This window comes from Bombina bombina, chromosome 4 (genome assembly GCF_027579735.1).
Source record: "Bombina bombina isolate aBomBom1 chromosome 4, aBomBom1.pri, whole genome shotgun sequence".
Taxonomy (NCBI): Eukaryota; Metazoa; Chordata; class Amphibia; order Anura; family Bombinatoridae; genus Bombina; species Bombina bombina.
Window position 1 is genome coordinate 76,559,852 of NC_069502.1, and position 17,558 is coordinate 76,577,409.

At 39.2% G+C, this 17,558-nt stretch overlaps 1 protein-coding gene across 1 annotated transcript in view; it reads right to left on the reverse strand.

Moving 5' to 3' along the window:
* Positions 1–17,558, reverse strand: part of CENPO (centromere protein O) — a 31,329-nt gene that overhangs the window by 5,603 nt on the left and 8,168 nt on the right. Inside the window, exon 5 of the mRNA XM_053708913.1 lies at positions 15,492–15,751. Within this exon, the coding sequence (XP_053564888.1) occupies positions 15,492–15,751 (260 nt within the window). The remainder of the gene's footprint in view (positions 1–15,491; positions 15,752–17,558) is intronic.

Genomic DNA, 17,558 nt, shown 5'->3' on the forward strand with positions numbered 1-17,558 from the left:
GAATTTGTATCCAGCAAATAAAGGAAGGTAGTCACACGATACTTATATCGCTAGGGTAGTAATGTATACAGACGGCATTGCTAAGCTATACTGAGACTACTACACCTAATCCTTAAGGGGTTAAGGAGAAACATATCTGTGGTTTACCAGGATTTTCCTGTATGGATTTTGACTGACACAGTAATCAGAATTTTGTAAGTTTGTACAATTTTCTATTGTTTCTACCAAATGGTTTGATGCGTTTACATGGGCTTGCTAGTATGGTTTGATGCGTTTACATGGGCTTGCTAGTATGGTTTGATGCGTTTACATGGGCTTGCCAGTATGGTTTGATGCGTTTACATGGGCTTGCCAGTATGGTTTGATGCGTTTACATGGGCTTGCCAGTATGGTTTGATGCGTTTACATGGGCTTGCCAGTATGGTTTGATGCGTTTACATGGACTTGCCAGTATGGTTTGATGCGTTTACATGGACTTGCCAGTATGGTTTGATGCGTTTTCATGGGCTTGCCTGTATGGTTTGATGCGATTAAATGGGCTTGCTAGTATGGTTTGATGCGTTTACATGGGCTTGCTAGTATGGTTTGATGCGTTTAAATGGGCTTGCTAGTATGGTTTGATGCGTTTACATGGGCTTGCTAGTATGGTTTGATGCGTTTACATGGGCTTGCTAGTATGGTTTGATGCGTTTACATGGGCTTGCTAGTATGGTTTGATGCGTTTACATGGGCTTGCTAGTATGGTTTGATGTGTTTACATGGGCTTGCTTGTATGGTTTGATGCAATTAAATGGGCTTGCTATTATGGTTTGATGTGTTTACATGGGCTTGCTAGTGTTAGTCAATCCTCAGATTAGTAGGAGGAATTTATACAAAGGGAACCATTGAGGATACTTTATAGATTTAAAGCATACAGATTCCTCATGGTACTACAGGCCTTCGGATAGGACTATACTTTATAAAGAGGCATGTAATCATATGTTATATCAATTTGGTGAAGAGGCTGCATAAGGAAGGTTATCTTACCCTAAGACAGGACATGTTTCAGATACTTTCCAGTGCATTTCTTTAACAGTGTACTTTGTTCTCTTGGTATCCTGTGCTGAAAGGAATATTCAAGTAGGTCCAGGCTTAATCACTTTATGGCAGTAGCATTTGAAGTGTTGCTGACATGACTGCCAAATAGAGCATAAGACACATGCATCCTCCTTAACCTGTCTCAATATACTATAATATAAAGTTTTTCACAAACAATTCAAAGAGAACAATGTAAATTTGATAATAGGAGTAAACTGGATTTCTTTTATTGCATGCTTTATCTGAATCATGAAAGTTTAATTTTGACTTGTATGTCCCAATATATATTTGGCTACACTTTTTCATGTGAAGTTTAGAGTGACGGTGCTTTTTTCCCCAGTTTCCACTATGTTTTTAAAATTTCTCCACTGAATTTCTATTAACCTTCTCCTGAACACTTTTGAAACCCGTGGAGGTTTTCCAGCAGTTGATGTGGCTATTTCAGCTTAGCAAAGCATATTTATACTATTCTGAGCAATAACATTGGTTTTCAGAAACCTGTGGAGAGGCATCTGCTGGTTCTTTTTATAGACGGACAGTGCATATACAAGCCTGAACTTATAGATGGATTCTCTCAGCAGTCTTATGATCAGATTAGGGCTGCAACTAACCATTATTTTCATAATCTATTAATCGGCCGATTATTTTTTTCGATTAATCGACTAATCGGTTAAAAAGAGAATCAATAATAGGTTTCTATGTTTTAAATAACATCCACATAATGAGTGTTACAAATATAAACTTCAGACTAAAACTTTACATTAACACAACTCTTTCTTCAATTTTAAAGAAGCAAAGCACAGTTTGATAATTAAACAAAACCACAAACTGTTTGAGAGGTGAACTAGAAAGAGACTATCACTGTTAATAACATTCTGTTATTCACTCTTTCAGAAACTTTGCATTGAAATTGAAAAACATACAGTCCAAGGGTAAGGAGTTATCTGAAATTAAAATTTTGCAGGTTGTGAACTGGAAATAGAAGTATCAGACCAGAAGAAAGCATCTGCAAATATTTAAAATAAATACAATAGTTATGGAGGGTTATATTTCCTTAACTTCATCAATTTGCTTTACTTCCTCACATGATTCATACAATCAAGTGAGACATGAAGAATACACACCCTTCTGGCTCTAACCTGTTTTTCAGATCAGATTTTTTTGGTATGGCAGAATTACTGGATACAGCCCCCATACCCTACTCTTATGTTTCACAATTTATTTCACTGCCAAGACCCCAAAGTGTTTGCACTGATGGCTTTGCTTACTAAGCCCACAATTAGAATAAAATTAATAAAGTGGTGTACACCTGTTTACAGGTCTGTAAGCCACTTACACCTAAGACTTGCTTTGGAATTTAACTAGTTTTAGCCAAAGGGTGTGAAGAGAAGAATCTGCTGTATAATTCACCAATTTATTCTGCAGACGTTGCTGTTATAAAATGTGTAGTAGACATTGGTTAAACTCTAAACTCCTTGAAACTTCCGTTCTTTGGAATTATGTTTTTGCATTGTCCTGGTTCAGTAAAAAAAAAAAAAATACCTGTTTTCAAATGTCACATCCCTCCACAAGATTATCTTTTTGAATCAATGTAAGTCAATAATGTCAGACAACTTGCAAGATAATTTTGGTTGCGGCTTTGTCCACAGTTAGGCCAATTTTGGTGCTCCTTATAAGATCAGGATAAGGCAGTTTAATCTTTTCAGAAGGTAGCACATACTTGGAATACTAATTTCAAGAATGTCCTTCTATAATTTTGCCCGAAGGCACAAAAATGCTTAAAATGACATTCAGGCTGGCCTGATGTTTTAGAACACTTAAATATTTGGCAGCGACCTAGAAAAACAGAAAATCTCGTCATATATTCTGGTTGCTATTCTTCTTTGCTAATTGGATTTGCTCTACTACTCATATGGCCTTTGAGCTCAGAAATAAATCACCATCTTTAAAGTGATGGGTTCATTCTTTTGAAGCGTTGGCTTTTTAATAAATTCCCAGTTGATAAATTCAGCAAGTTTTCCATTTGGTCTTCCTTGCACACATTCCAATAGTTAAGGAATCTATCTTATCTTTGCAAGTAGCATTTGGTAGAAAGTTCTTGAAAATGGCCATTCCCCTATTTCTTTTCCTAAATTCCTTCGTATACAAAGTGATCAGTGCTAAATATATGTGGAGAATATGACAGAGAACTAGAGTTATTCTTTCTGTAGTATAATTTGAGGACCCTCCAAGACATACTGTTTATGCAGGTCTTATGCACAGACAATTTTTCAAGGAGCCTCTTTCTTTTTATTTCTCTCCAAACAGGACCTAGATTGGCAATACATGAACTGACACTAGAAAAGGGAATAGGTCTAAAGATTTCTGGGAGTGTCAACCCACTTATACTGGGCACAAGGCAATATACACACCACAAGTACTAAAAATAATATCACTATATATAAAATTGCTTTGTAGAATGTATAAATCTGGTTTTGAAAGTAAAAAGCTAACGTTTTTAAGCTTCCGGATTGTGTGGCCTACCTAATACATTTAATAATTATATACACAACCATGATCATCATCATTTCAGTCCTGTATAAATAATAAAAAAAAATATATATATATATATATATATATATATACACACCACACTATGTGAATCTGCCCTCCATAAGACAACCACCTGAAGGTTCTGTGAAATAAACAAACAATCTTCAGCAAAAACAGGAAGCAGGCAGGATTTCTTAAAAAACAGGGGTCAAATTTATTGACGTTTCGGGAGTAAATCTCCCCTTCCTCAGAACATAAAGTGTACAAACACACTGCACCTTAAATAAGCAAACAAATACACAAACACCTCCCACTTCCTGTTCAGAAAAAGCACCAACCTCTCACTACTTCCGGTTCAAAGTGCATGACCCGGAAGTACTTAAACCAAGTACTTCCGGTATGTGTTTACATTTCAGTGCCAATAATACTCTTTATTTGAAAACCCACACATTATCACATTGTGTACATACTGAGTGTTAATACATTGTGTCCGGAGGGTGGGGCTGTGTGCTAGTGTGGTCAGAGGGGAACTTGGGAGGTGACATGGATCATGATGTGGTTCATGCCATTCCCTAGTGTCTCTGCCCGAGACCTGCGGGTTGGATGACGGTCATTCACTGTACACACGGGGACAGCCTAGATATTCTCATCTATGACAACATTGAATTGCATTGGTGTTAAGACATAAGAGCAATCGGGTTTACGAATGACTTAAAGTATATGTAGCAGCATGTGAAAATTAATACTATTGTGTAATATGTAGAGTATGGTAGATAAATATACACATCGTGCGATAGAGACACATATAGATGTGTATTAGTGAAGATTTGGATATCCTATTTATAAGATATATGCTGACATTTGTTCCAATTTTCTAATGGGTTGTTTGTAAATTTTTCCTTGATCACTGTGGTTGCATTAGTGGCACAAAATTCCTATTATTTTCTATGAGTGGTGTGCTCGGTACCTGTTCAGGCTAGGATGAAGCAGATCAACACTACACAGCATGCTTGGCGCTATAATACATGTCACGTTAGTTACCGAAACCGGAAGGGACGTAACTTCCGGTGGCGGCCTCATGATACGCACGCTTAGGAAAACATGAGGGTATGTTTGGACACTGAGTGCGTGGTTTCTTACAAGGATTAAGACTATATAAACACGTGTATTAAGTTACAGAATGGCACTAGATTGAATTAAGGTATTAATTGTATGGGCGATACACTGTATGTTCACTACGATGCACCGGAAATGGTTGTTTAACTTCCGGAGTTTGATATAACATAATATGGATGAATATTTATAAGGGTGCATATGTTGGATTATAATTATAAGTGTTGATGACACAATGTATTAACACTCAGTATGTACACAATGAGATAATGTGTGGGTTTTCAAATAAAGAGTATTATTGGCACTGAAATGTAAACACATACCGGAAGTACTTGGTTTAAGCACTGCCGGGTCATGCACTTTGAACCTGAAGTAGTGAGAGGTTGGTGCTTTTTCTGAACAGGAAGTGGGAGGTGTTTGTGTATTTGTTTGTTTGCGTATTGAAGGTGCAGTGTGTTTGTACACTTTATGTTCTGAGGAAGGGGAGGTTTACTCCCCAAAACGTCAGTGTTTTTTGAAGAAATCTGCCTGGTTCCTGTTTTTGCTGAAGATTTTATATATATATATATATATATATATATATATATATATATATATATATATATATATATATATATAGTAATAAGTAGAAAGAAATCCATATATATATATTTTAATAGGCAGTTAGGCACCCTCACCTCAAGCAGCTGGGGAGGAAGACAATAGGGAAGTGGTTGTTAGAGCTTGTTGCTCGATAGCTAAGGTCTGTTCTGTGTACACAGATTAATAAGTGCATTGTGCCTTTGTCAATGTCACAACAAAACGGTTCTCGTTTTGTTGTGACATTGACAAAGGCACAATGCAGTGCCGAAACATTTGTCTTTTAACTTAAGGAAATAAATTTATATGTTTTAAGAAAAGCCCAGTGAGTGCCTGCTTTTTGGAAGTATTTGGATTTTGTGCTAGCAGTGCACCTTGGCATTACCTGTGGTATGATTGTGCAATCCAGTTTAAGACATTTTATATATTTATTTATTTATATTTAGGTTAATAGGCAGTTAGGCACCCTCATCTCAAGCAGCTGGAGAGGAAGACAATAGGGAAGTGGTTGTTAGAACTTGTTGCTCGATAGCTAAGGTCTGTTCTGTGTACACAGATTAATTTTAAGTCTGCTAAGCATGCATAACTTTGCTGCAACTCAAGCGAACAGCTCCACCTACTGGCTATTTTAATTAGTGCACTGCTTTTCAATAGTAGTCACATGACTGAAAAAATATAATGTGTATGTGTATGTGTGTGTGTGTGTATGTATGTATGTATGTATGTGTTAAAAAAAACAAAAAACTCAGGTTTCTGTGATGTAACAAAATGAGACAAAGATAAATCATTTCAGAACTTTTTCCACCTTTAATGTGACCTATAAACTGTACAACTCAATTGAAAAACAAACTGAAAAGTTTTAGGTAGAGGGAAGAAAAAATATAAAAATATAATATGGTTGCATAAGTGTGCACACCTTTAAACTAATACTTTGTTGAAGCATCTTTTGATTTTATTACAGCACTCAGTCTTTTTGGGTATGAGTCTATCAGCATGGTACATTTTGACTTGGCAAGATTTGCCCACTCTTCTTTGCAAAAACACTCCAAATCTGTCAGATTGCGAGGGCATCTCCTGTGCACAGCCCTCTTCAGATCACCCCACAGATTTTCAATCGGATTCAGGTCTGGGCCCTGGCTGGGCCATTCCAAAAACTTTAATCTTCTTCTGGTGAACCCATTACATTTGTTGATTTGGATGTATGCTTTGGGTCGTTGTCATGCTGAAAGATGAAGTTCCTCTTTATGTTCAGCTTTCTAGCAGAAGCCTGAAGGTTTTGTGCCAATATTGTCTGGTATTTGGAACTGTTCATTATTCCCTCTACCTTGACTAAGGCCCCAGTTCCAGCTGAAGAAAAACAGACCCAAAGCATGATGCTGCCACCACCATGATTCACTGTGGGTATGGTGTTCTTTTGGTGATGTGCAGTGTTGTTTTTGCGCCAAACATATCTTTTGGAATTATGGCTAAAAAGTTCAACCTTGGTTTCATCAGACCATAAAACCTTTTCCCACATGCTTTTGGGAGACTTCAGATGTGTTTTTGCAAAATGTAGCCTGGCTTGGATGTTTTTCTTCGTAAGAAAAGGCTTTCATCTTGCCACTCTACCCCTTAGCCCAGACATATGAAGATGACGTGAGATTGTTGTCACATGTACCACACAGCCAGTACTTGTCAGATATTCCTGCAGCTCCTTTAATGTTGCTGTAGGCCTCTTGGTAGCCTCCCAGACCAGTTGTCTTCTCATCTTTTCATCAATTTTGGAGGGACATCCAGTTCTTGGTAATGTCACTGTTGTGCCAAATTTTCTCCACTTGATGATGACTGTCTTCACTGTGTTACATGGTATATCTAATGCCTTGGAAATTCTTTTGTACCCTTCTCATGACTGATACCTATTAAAAATGAGAACCCTCTGATGCTTTGGAAGCTCTCTGTAGATTATGGCTTTTACTGTGGGATGCGACTAAGAAAATGTCAGGAAAGACCAACTAGAGCAGCTGAACTTTATTTGGGGTTAATCAGAGGCACTTTAAATGATGGCAGGTGTATATGGACTCCTATTTAACATGATTTTGAATGCGATTGCTTAATTCTGAACACAGCTACATCCCCAGTTATAAGTGCACACTTAAGAAACCACATTATTTTATTTATTTTTTTCTTCCCTCCACCTAAAAGATTTCAGTTTGTTTTTCAATTGAGTTGTACAGTTTATAGGTCACATTAAAAAGGTGGGAAAAGTTCTGAAATGATTTATCTTTGTCTCATTATTTTACATCACAGGAACCTGACATTTTAACAGGGGTGTGTAGACTTATACATATATATATATATATATATACATATATATATATACACATATATACATACATATATACATATATATACACATACATATATACATACATACACACACACATATATATATATATATATATATATACATACATACATATCTATGTGTGTGTATAAAAAAATAAAAAAATGTGTGTTTGTATATAGAGATAGATATACACACATATACACACATACACACATATACACACACACATATACAGTTGTGCTCATAAGTTTAAATACCCTGGCAGAATTTATGATTTCGTGGCCATTTTTCAGAGAATATGAATGATAACACAAAAACTTTTCTTTCACTCATGGTTAGAGTTTGGTTAAAGCCATTTATTATCAATCAACTGTGTTTACTCTTTTTAAATCATAATGATAACAGAAACTACCCAAATGACCCTGATCAAAAGTTTACATACCCTGGTGATTTTGACCTGATAAGATGCACACAAGTTGACACAAAGGGGTTTGAATGGCTATTAAAAAGGTAACCATCCTTATCTGTGATCTGTTTGCTTGTAATTAGTGTGTGTGTATAAAAGGTCAATGAGTTTCTGGACTCCTGACTGACCCTTGCATCTTTCATCCAGTGCTGCACTGACGTTTCTGGATTCTGAGTCATGGGGAAAGAAAAAACAGAATTTATGCTTACCTGATAAATTACTTTCTCCAACGGTGTGTCCGGTCCACGGTGTCATCCATTACTTGTGGGATATTCTCCTCCCCCACAGGGAAAGGCAAGGAGAGCACACAGCAAGAGCTGTCCATATAGTCCCTCCCAGGCTCCGCCCCCCAGTCATTCGACCGACGGTTAGGAGAAAAAAGGAGAAACTATAGGGTGCTGTGGTGACTGTAGTGTATAGAGAAATAAATTTTTCAAACCTGATTAAAAAACCAGGGCGGGCCGTGGACCGGACACACCGTTGGAGAAAGAAATTTATCAGGTAAGCATAAATTCTGTTTTCTCCAACATTGGTGTGTCCGGTCCACGGCATCATCCATTACTTGTGGGAAACAATACCAAAGCTTTAGGACACGGATGAAGGGAGGGAGCAAATCAGGTTACCTAAACAGAAGGCACCACGGCTTGCAAAACCTTTCTCACAAAAATAGCCTCTGAAGAAGCAAGAGTATCAAATTTGTAGAATTTGGCAAAAGTGTGCAGAGACGACCAAGTCGCTGCCTTACATATCTGATCAACAGAAGCCTCGTTCTTGAAGGCCCATGTAGAAGCCACAGCCCTAGTAGAGTGAGCTGTGATTCGTTCAGGAGGCTGCCGTCCGGCAGTCTCATAAGCCGATCGGATAATGCTTTTCAGCCAGAAAGAAAGAGAGGTAGCAGTAGCTTTTTGTCCTCTCCTCTTACCAGAATAAACGACAAACAAAGAAGAAGTTTGTCTGAATCCTTTGTTACTTCTAAATAGAACTTTAAAGCACGGACTACATCTAAATTGTGTAACAAACGTTCCTTCTTTGAAACTGGGTTCGGACACAAAGAAGAGACAACTATTTCCTGGTTAATATTCTTGTTGGAAACAACTTTTGGAAGAAAACCAGGCTTGGTACGCAAAACAACCTTATCTGAATGGAACACCAGATAGGGTGGATCACACTGCAAAGCAGATAATTCAGAAACTCTTCTAGCAGAAGCAACCAAAAACAGAACTTTCCAAGATAGTAACTTGATATCTATGGAATGTAAGGATTCAAATGGAACCCCTTGAAGAACTGAAAAAACTAAATTTAGACTCCAGGGAGGAGTCAAAGGTCTGTAAACAGGTTTGAGTCTGACCAAAGCCTGTACAAAAGCTTGTACATCTGGCACAGCTGCCAGTCGTTTGTGTAACAAGACAGATAAAGCAGAAATCTGTCCCTTTAGAGAACTCGCTGACAATCCCTTATCCAAACCTTCTTGGAGAAAAGAGAGGATCCCGGGAATTTTAATCCATGAGAATCCCTTGGATTCACACCAACAGATATATCTTTTCCATATTTTATGGTAAATCCTTCTAGTCACAGGTTTTCTGGCTTGGACCAGAGTATCTATCACTGAATCTGAAAACCCGCGCTTGGATAAAATCAAGCGTTCAATTTCCAAGCAGTCAGCTGGAGAGAAACTAGATTTGGATGTTCGAATAGACCTTGTACTAGAAGATCCTGTCTCAAAGGTAGCTTCCCTGGTGGAGCCAATGACATATTCACCAGGTCTGAATACCAAGTCCTGCGTGGTAACGCAGGAGCTATCAGAATCACTGAGGCCTTCTCCTGTTTGATCCTGGCTACAAGCCTGGGAAGGAGAGGGAACGGTGGAAACGCATAAGCTAGGTTGAACTACCAAGGCGTCACTAATGCATCCACTAGAGTCGCCTTGGGATCCCTGGATCTGGACCCGTAGCAAGGAACCTTGAAGTTCTGACGAGACGCCATCAGATCCATGTCTGGAATGCCCCATAATTGAGTCAACTGGGCAAAAACCTCCGGGTGGAGTTCCCACTCCCCCGGATGGAAAGTCTGACGACTCAGATAATCCGCCTCCCAGTTGTCTACTCCTGGGATGTGAATTGCAGATAGATGGCAGGAGTGATCCTCCGCCCATTTGATGATCTTGGATACCTCTCTCATCGCCAAGGAACTCTTTGTTCCTCCTTGATGGTTGATGTAAGCTACAGTCGTCATGTTGTCTGACTGGAATCTTATGAATCCGGCCTTCGCTAGTTGAGGCCAAGCCCGGAGAGCATTGAATATCACTCTCAGTTCCAGGATGTTTATCGGGAGAAGAGACTCTTCCCGAGACCATAGACCCTGAGCTTTCAGGGAATCCCAGACCGCGCCCCAGCCTAATAGACTGGTGTCGGTCGTGACAATGACCCACTCTGATCTGCGGAAACTCAGTCCCTGAGACAGGTGATCCTGTGACAACCACCAACGGAGTGAGTCTCTGGTCATCTGGTCTACTGGAATCTTTGGAGACAAGTCTGTATAGTCCCCATTCCACTGCTTGAGCATGCACAGTTGTAATGGTCTTAGATGAATTCGAGCAAAAGGAACTATGTCCATTGCTGCAACCATCAACCCTACTACTTCCATGCACTGAGCTATGGAAGGCTGCAGAATAGAGTGAAGAACTTGACAAGCGTTAGAAGCTTTGACTTTCTGACTTTTGTCAGGAAGATCTTCATTTCTGAAGAATCTATTATCGTTCCCAAGAAGGGAACTCTTGTCGACGGAGACAGGGAACTCTTTTCTACATTCACCTTCCACCCATGAGATCTGAGAAAGGCTAGAACAATGTCTGTATGAGCCTTTGCTTTGGAAAGAGACGACGTTTGGATTAGAATGTCGTCCAGATAAGGTGCCACTGCAATACTCCTTGGTCTTAGAACCGCTAGAAGGGACCCTAGCACCTTTGTGAAAATCCTTGGATGATCTTTGTGGATAGGAATATGTAGATACGCATCCTTTAAATCCACGGTAGTCATAAATTGACCCTCCTGGATTGTAGGTAAAATTGTTCGAATGGTTTCCATTTTGAACGATGGAACTCTGAGAAATTTGTTTAGAATTTTGAAATCCAGAATTGGTCTAAGTTCCCTCTTTTTTGGGAACTACAAACAGATTTGAGTAAAAACCCCTGACCTTGTTCCACAGTTGGAACTGGGTGTATCACTCCCATCTTTAACAGGTCTTCTACACAATGTAAGAATGCCTGTCTCTTTATTTGGTTTGAAGATAAGTGAGACATGTGGAACCTTCCCCTTGAAGGTAGTTCCTTGAATTCCAGAAGAAAACCCTGAGAGACTATTTCTAGTGCCCAGGGATCTAAACATCTCTTGCCCAAGCCTGAGCAAAGAGAGAGAGTCTGCCCCCTACAAGATCCGGTCCCGGATCGGGGGCTACCCCTTCATGCTGTTTTGGTAGCAGCAGCAGGCTTCTTGGCCTGTTTACCCTTGTTCCAGCCTTGCATTGATTTCCAAGCTGGTTTAGTCTGGGAAGCGTTACCCTCTTGTCTAGAGGCTGCCGAGTTGGAAGCCGGTCCGTTCCTGAAATTGCGAAAGGAACGAAAATTGGACTTATTCTTAGCCTTGAAAGGTTTATCTTGTGGGAGGGCATGGCCCTTTCCCCCAGAGATGTCTGAAATAATCTCTTTCAATTCTAGCCCAAAAAGGGTCTTACCCTTGAAAGGGATATTAAGCAATTTTGTCTTGGAAGATACATCCGCCGACCAAGACTTTAGCCAGAGCGCTCTGCGCGCCACAATTGTAAACCCTGAATTTTTAGCCGCTAACCTCGCTAACTGCAAAACGGCGTCCAAAATAAAGGAATTAGCTAACTTAAGTGCGTTAATTCTATCCATGACTTCCTCATACGGAGTCTCCCTACTGAGCGACTTTTCCAGTTCCTCGAACCAGAACCACGCCGCTGTAGTGACAGGAATAATGCACAAAATAGGTTGAAGGAGTTAACCTTGCTGTACAAAAATCTTTTTAAGCAAACCCTCCAATTTTTTATCCATAGGATCTTTGAAAGCACAATTGTCCTCAATAGGAATGGTCGTGCGCTTGGCTAGAGTAGAAACCGCCCCCTCGACCTTAGGGACTGTTTGCCATGTGTCCTTCCTGGGGTCGACCATAGGAAACAATTTCTTAAATATAGGAGGAGGGACAAAAGCTATGCCTGGCTTCTCACACTCCTTATACACTATGTCCGCCACCCGTTTAGGTATCGGAAAAGCATCAGGGTGCACCAGGACCTCAAGGAACCTGTCCATCTTGCACAATTTTTCTGGGATGACCAGATTGTCACAATCATCCAGAGTAGATAGCACCTCCTTAAGTAATGCGTGGAGATGCTCTAATTTAAATGTCACAACATCAGGTTCTGCCTGCTGAGAAATTCTTCCTATCAGAAATTTCCCCATCTGACAAACCCTCCCTCACTGCCACTTCAGACTGGTGTGAGGGTATGACAGAAAAATTATCATCAGCGCCCTCCTGCTCTACAGTGTTTAAAACAGAGCAATCGCGCTTTCTCTGAAATGCTGGCATTTTGGATAAAATATTAGCTATGGAATTATCCATTACTGCCGTCAATCGCTGCATAGTAACAAGCATTGGCGCGCTAGAAGTACTAGGGGTCGCCTGCGCGGGCATAACTGGTATAGACACAGAAGGAGATGATGTAGAACTATGTCTACTTCCTTCATCTGAGGAATCATCCTGGGCAACTTTACAATTTGTGACAGTACTGTCCTTACTTTGTTTGGACGCTATGGCACAATTATCACACATATTTGAAGGGGGAACCACATTGGCTACTATACATACAGAACATGATCTATCTGAAGGTACAGACATGTTAAACAGGCTTAAACTGGTTAATAAAGCACAAAAACCGTTTTAAAACAAAACTGTTACTGTCTCTTTAAATGTTAAACAGGGCACACTTTATTACTGAATATGTGAAAAACTATGAAGGAATTATCCAATCTTTACCAAATTTTCACCACGTCTTAATACATTCAAAGTATTGCACCCCAATTTTCAAGCTGTTAACCCTTAAAATGTTGAAACCGGAGCCGTTTACAATTTTAACCCCCTTACAGTCCCAGCCACAGCCTTTGCTGCGACTTCACCAATCCCAGGGGGGTATAAGATACCAAATGAAGCCTTCTAGGAACGTTTTTAGTGTATTCCAGACCCTCACACATGCAGCTGCATGTACTGTACTCAAAAGTAACTGCGCAATAATGGCACGAAAATGAGGCTCTGCCTACTACAGAGAAAGGCCCTTCCTGACTGGGAAGGTGTCATAAAAAGTGCCTGGTGCTAAAAACGTTCCCCAATGTTATAAAAGTGTGAAATTCAACTTCAAACTGCATATAATACTTATATAAAGCAATCGATTTAGCCCCTAAAAGTGTCTACCAGTTTATAGCCCATAATAAGCCCTTTATTCTGTTTGATTTTTGACTAAGAAAATGGCTTACCGATCCCCATGAGGGAAAAATGACAGCCTTCCAGCATTACACAGTCTTGTTAGAAAAATGGCTAGTCATACCTTGAGCAGAAAAGTCTGCAAACTGTTCCCCCCCAACTGAAGTTCTCTCATCTCAACAGTCCTGTGTGGGAACAGCAATTGATTTTAGTTACTGCTGCTAAAATCATACACCTCTTTTAAACAGAACTCTTCATCTCTTTCTGTTTCAGAGTAAATAGTACATACCAGCACTATTTTAAAATAACAAACTCTTGATAGAAGAATAAAAAAAAAAACTACAACTAAACACCACAAACTCCTCACCATCCCCGAGGAGATGCTACTTGTTCAGAGCGGCAAGGAGAATGACTGGGGGGGCGGAGCCTGGGAGGGACTATATGGACAGCTCTTGCTGTGTGCTCTCCTTGCCTTTCCCTGTGGGGGAGGAGAATATCCCACAAGTAATGGATGACGCCATGGACCGGACACACCAATGTTGGAGAAAAGAATTGTCAAAGGATCTGTGGGAAAAGGTATTTGAACTGTATAAAACAGGAAAGGGATATAAAGAGATATCCAAGGAATTGAGAATGCAAATCAGCAGTGTTCAAACTCTAATCAAGAAGTAGAAAATGAGGCGTTCTGTTTGATAACATACTGCATTCATCTTGCCATCAATTCTGACCAAATTTCCTGTGCCTTTGTAGCTCACACATCCCCAAAACATCAGCGATCCACCTCAGTGTTTCACAGTAGGAATGGTGTACCTTTCATCATAGGCCTTGTTGACTCCTCTCCAAATGTAGCGTTTATGGTTGTGACCAAAAAGCTCAATTTTGGTCTCATCACTCCAAATGACTTTGTGCCAGAAGGTTTGAGGCTTGTCTCTGTGCTGTTTGGCGTATTGTAAGCAGGATACTTTGTAGCATTTGCGTAGTAATGGCTTTCTTCTGGCAACTCGACAATGCAGCCCATCTTTCTTCAAGTGCCTCCTTATTGTGCATCTTGAAACAGCCACACCACATGTCCTGTATTTCACCTGAAGTTATTTGTGGGTTTGTCTTTGCATCCCGAACAATTTTCCTGGCAGTTGTGGCTGATATTTTAGTTGGTCTACCTGACCGTGATTTGGTTTCAACAGAACCCCTCATTTTCCACTTCTTTATTAGAGTTTGAACACTGCCGATATGCATTCTAAATTCCTTGGATATCTTTTTATATCCCTTTCCTGTTACAGTTCAACTACCTTTTCCAGCAGATCCTTTGACAATTCTTTTGCTTTCCCCATGACTCAGAATCCAGAATCGTCAGTGCAGCACTGGATGAAAGATGCAAGGGTCTGTCAGGAGTGCAGAAACTCATTGACCTTTTATACACACACACTAATTACAAGAAAACAGATCACAGTTGAGGATGGTTACCTTTAATAGCCATTCAAAGCCCTTTGCGTCAACTTGTGTGCATGTTATCAGGCCAAAATCACCAGGGTATGAAAACTTTTGATCAGGGTCATTTGAGTAGTTTCTGTTGTCATTATGATTTAAAAAGAGTAAACACAGTTGATTGATAATAAATGGCTTCAGCCAAACACTAACCATGAGTGAAAGAAAAGTTTTTGTGTTATCATTCATATTCTCTGAAAAATGGCCAAGAAATCATAAATTCTGCAAGGGTATGTAAACGTATGAGCACAACTGTGTATATATATATATATATATATATATATATATATATATATATATATATATATATATATACACACACACACACATACATACATACACACACACACATACATACACATGAGTAATGTTGAAAAGCACTTAACAGTTATTTTTGTGAAAAGACATGCACTTGTTTTTTCACCTGAAGTTGATCAGCCTGGTATTTCCTCCCAGCGTATGCATTTAAATGCTCAAACAAAACAATAAGGAATTGTTTCAAGTCCTTTTCTAAATGTGTTTTTGCCAGCTTCTCCAGAGGAATGAAGGGAGGGACAGAATGATGAACAATTCTCGGGGTCGGCTGCATAACCAAATCCAGGTTATATGTATCCAGGTATGTCCCTTCGTAGGCTGTGCTGATACAAATGCACACACCTTTCTTTGTCATCTTGCCACTGATACCTTGAATATGAAAAAAGCTGAAATAAATGGTTAAATATTGATCCTAGACTGCCTTGCAAAGTAAAAAATGTTGTACCTGTGCATATTAAGAGACAGTGAGCAGAAGTAGCAATGAGCATTTTTTTTTTTAAAGATAATATATAAATATTGCAGAACCGCACCTGCTCTAAATGTCTGTGGTGTATTCAATAGTTATAGATATATTAAATAAAAAATATGAAAACAAAATATGAGTTATGTTCAAATTCGTTGTTTACAGCTAGCAAGGTCTTGATGATCTACAGCTCTCCACCCTAACAAGTTGATCTTAGTACTGTATTGTGAGGTCCCTCAAAGAATTTTGTAAAAGGCAAACTTTACTTGTGAGCTGTTTAGGTAGCTATACAGGTTTCTGGATGTGAAGGAGGCACATGCATTACACAATAATGCTAAAAAGGTGAGGAGAGAACTGTTTGAGGAATGGATCAGGGAGGTGCCATATAATAAATTAAAAAAATAAATATTAAAAAACAAACGACTTTCCCTAAACCGCTTATTGGGAGACTGTCTGCCAGTACTTAAGATGGTGGTGACCAGTGGGGGGGTGAGCAAGGAAAGAGAGCTGTTTTGGGAGGGATCAGGGGGTGGGAATTGTCAGATGGGAGGGTAACCTCTATAACACAGCTAAAATTAACCTTACAAGCACCCTGATTAACCCCTTCACTGCCGGGAATTTTAGAAGAGTGGGGAGCAGCTGCAATTGGCGGCATTCTAATTACCAAAAAACAATGGCAAAGCCATGAATGCCTGCAATTTCTGAAAAAGGGGACCCAGAGAAGCTTTTACAACCATTTGTATTATGCCAGCAGTAGTTGTGTGTAAATAATTTCAGTGAGAACCCCAAAGTTTGAGAAAAAGTTAACAATTTTTTTTATAATATGATCGTATTTCCCGGCGAAACAGTCAAATTAAATATACCTAAATGGGCCTAGATCAACACCTTGGGTTGTCGAATAAAAAAAAAAAAAATAGATAAATTAAAAAAATAAAACAAGGCTGTATATCTGTTTAAATGGAGTTGTTGAAAATAATAAGCAATACCTGTCTCTGTATTTTGCAGTGCCTTGTGAGGTCTGAATGGGTTAATTTGTATGCGGGCATTATTAGTCAGGAGAGGCCAGTCTTGTTTAATGAGGCTATAAAATGTAGCTAGTTCTGAGTGTATGTCTGTTTATTTTTTCTAAATCTAATCTTTTTCTATCCTTGTTTAAATTCTTGCATTCCAGCTAGTATCAGTAAACAGTTAAGTTCCTGGTTATCTTGATAGGCCAAATATATGTATGTAAACCATAAATTAGTAAGCATTTAGAATATGCTTTCTTTGTAAACATAAGGAATGTCTCATAAAAAGTACACACTAGTTCATCCCTGACCTTTGCCCTTTTTCTTGATATATGGTCAAACACTCTAAAACCTACAATTCTGATGTGTAGAACTGTTATTTACTTATGATGTAACCATATTTGTTAAAACCCTTGCATTTTTTTTGCTAGCCAATCATAAACTGTAATAGCCTAGATGTGGAATGTATAAATACCTGGGAAGGGGACTGACCCCCATAGCCCCCCTCCACCCCCAGAGAAAACTTTGTATTGTTTCTCTCCATACTGCAGTGTGTAATCAATAAACAAACTCTTTTTAACCTGTCTTGGTCTGAAGAAGTTATTCAGTCCAAGGGGAGTATATCACCAAAAGAGTAATAGCAAAAATGCTGAAAAATCTCTGGTACTTTAGGCAAGTTTTTCTGTAAAATCCCCGGTCTATGGGT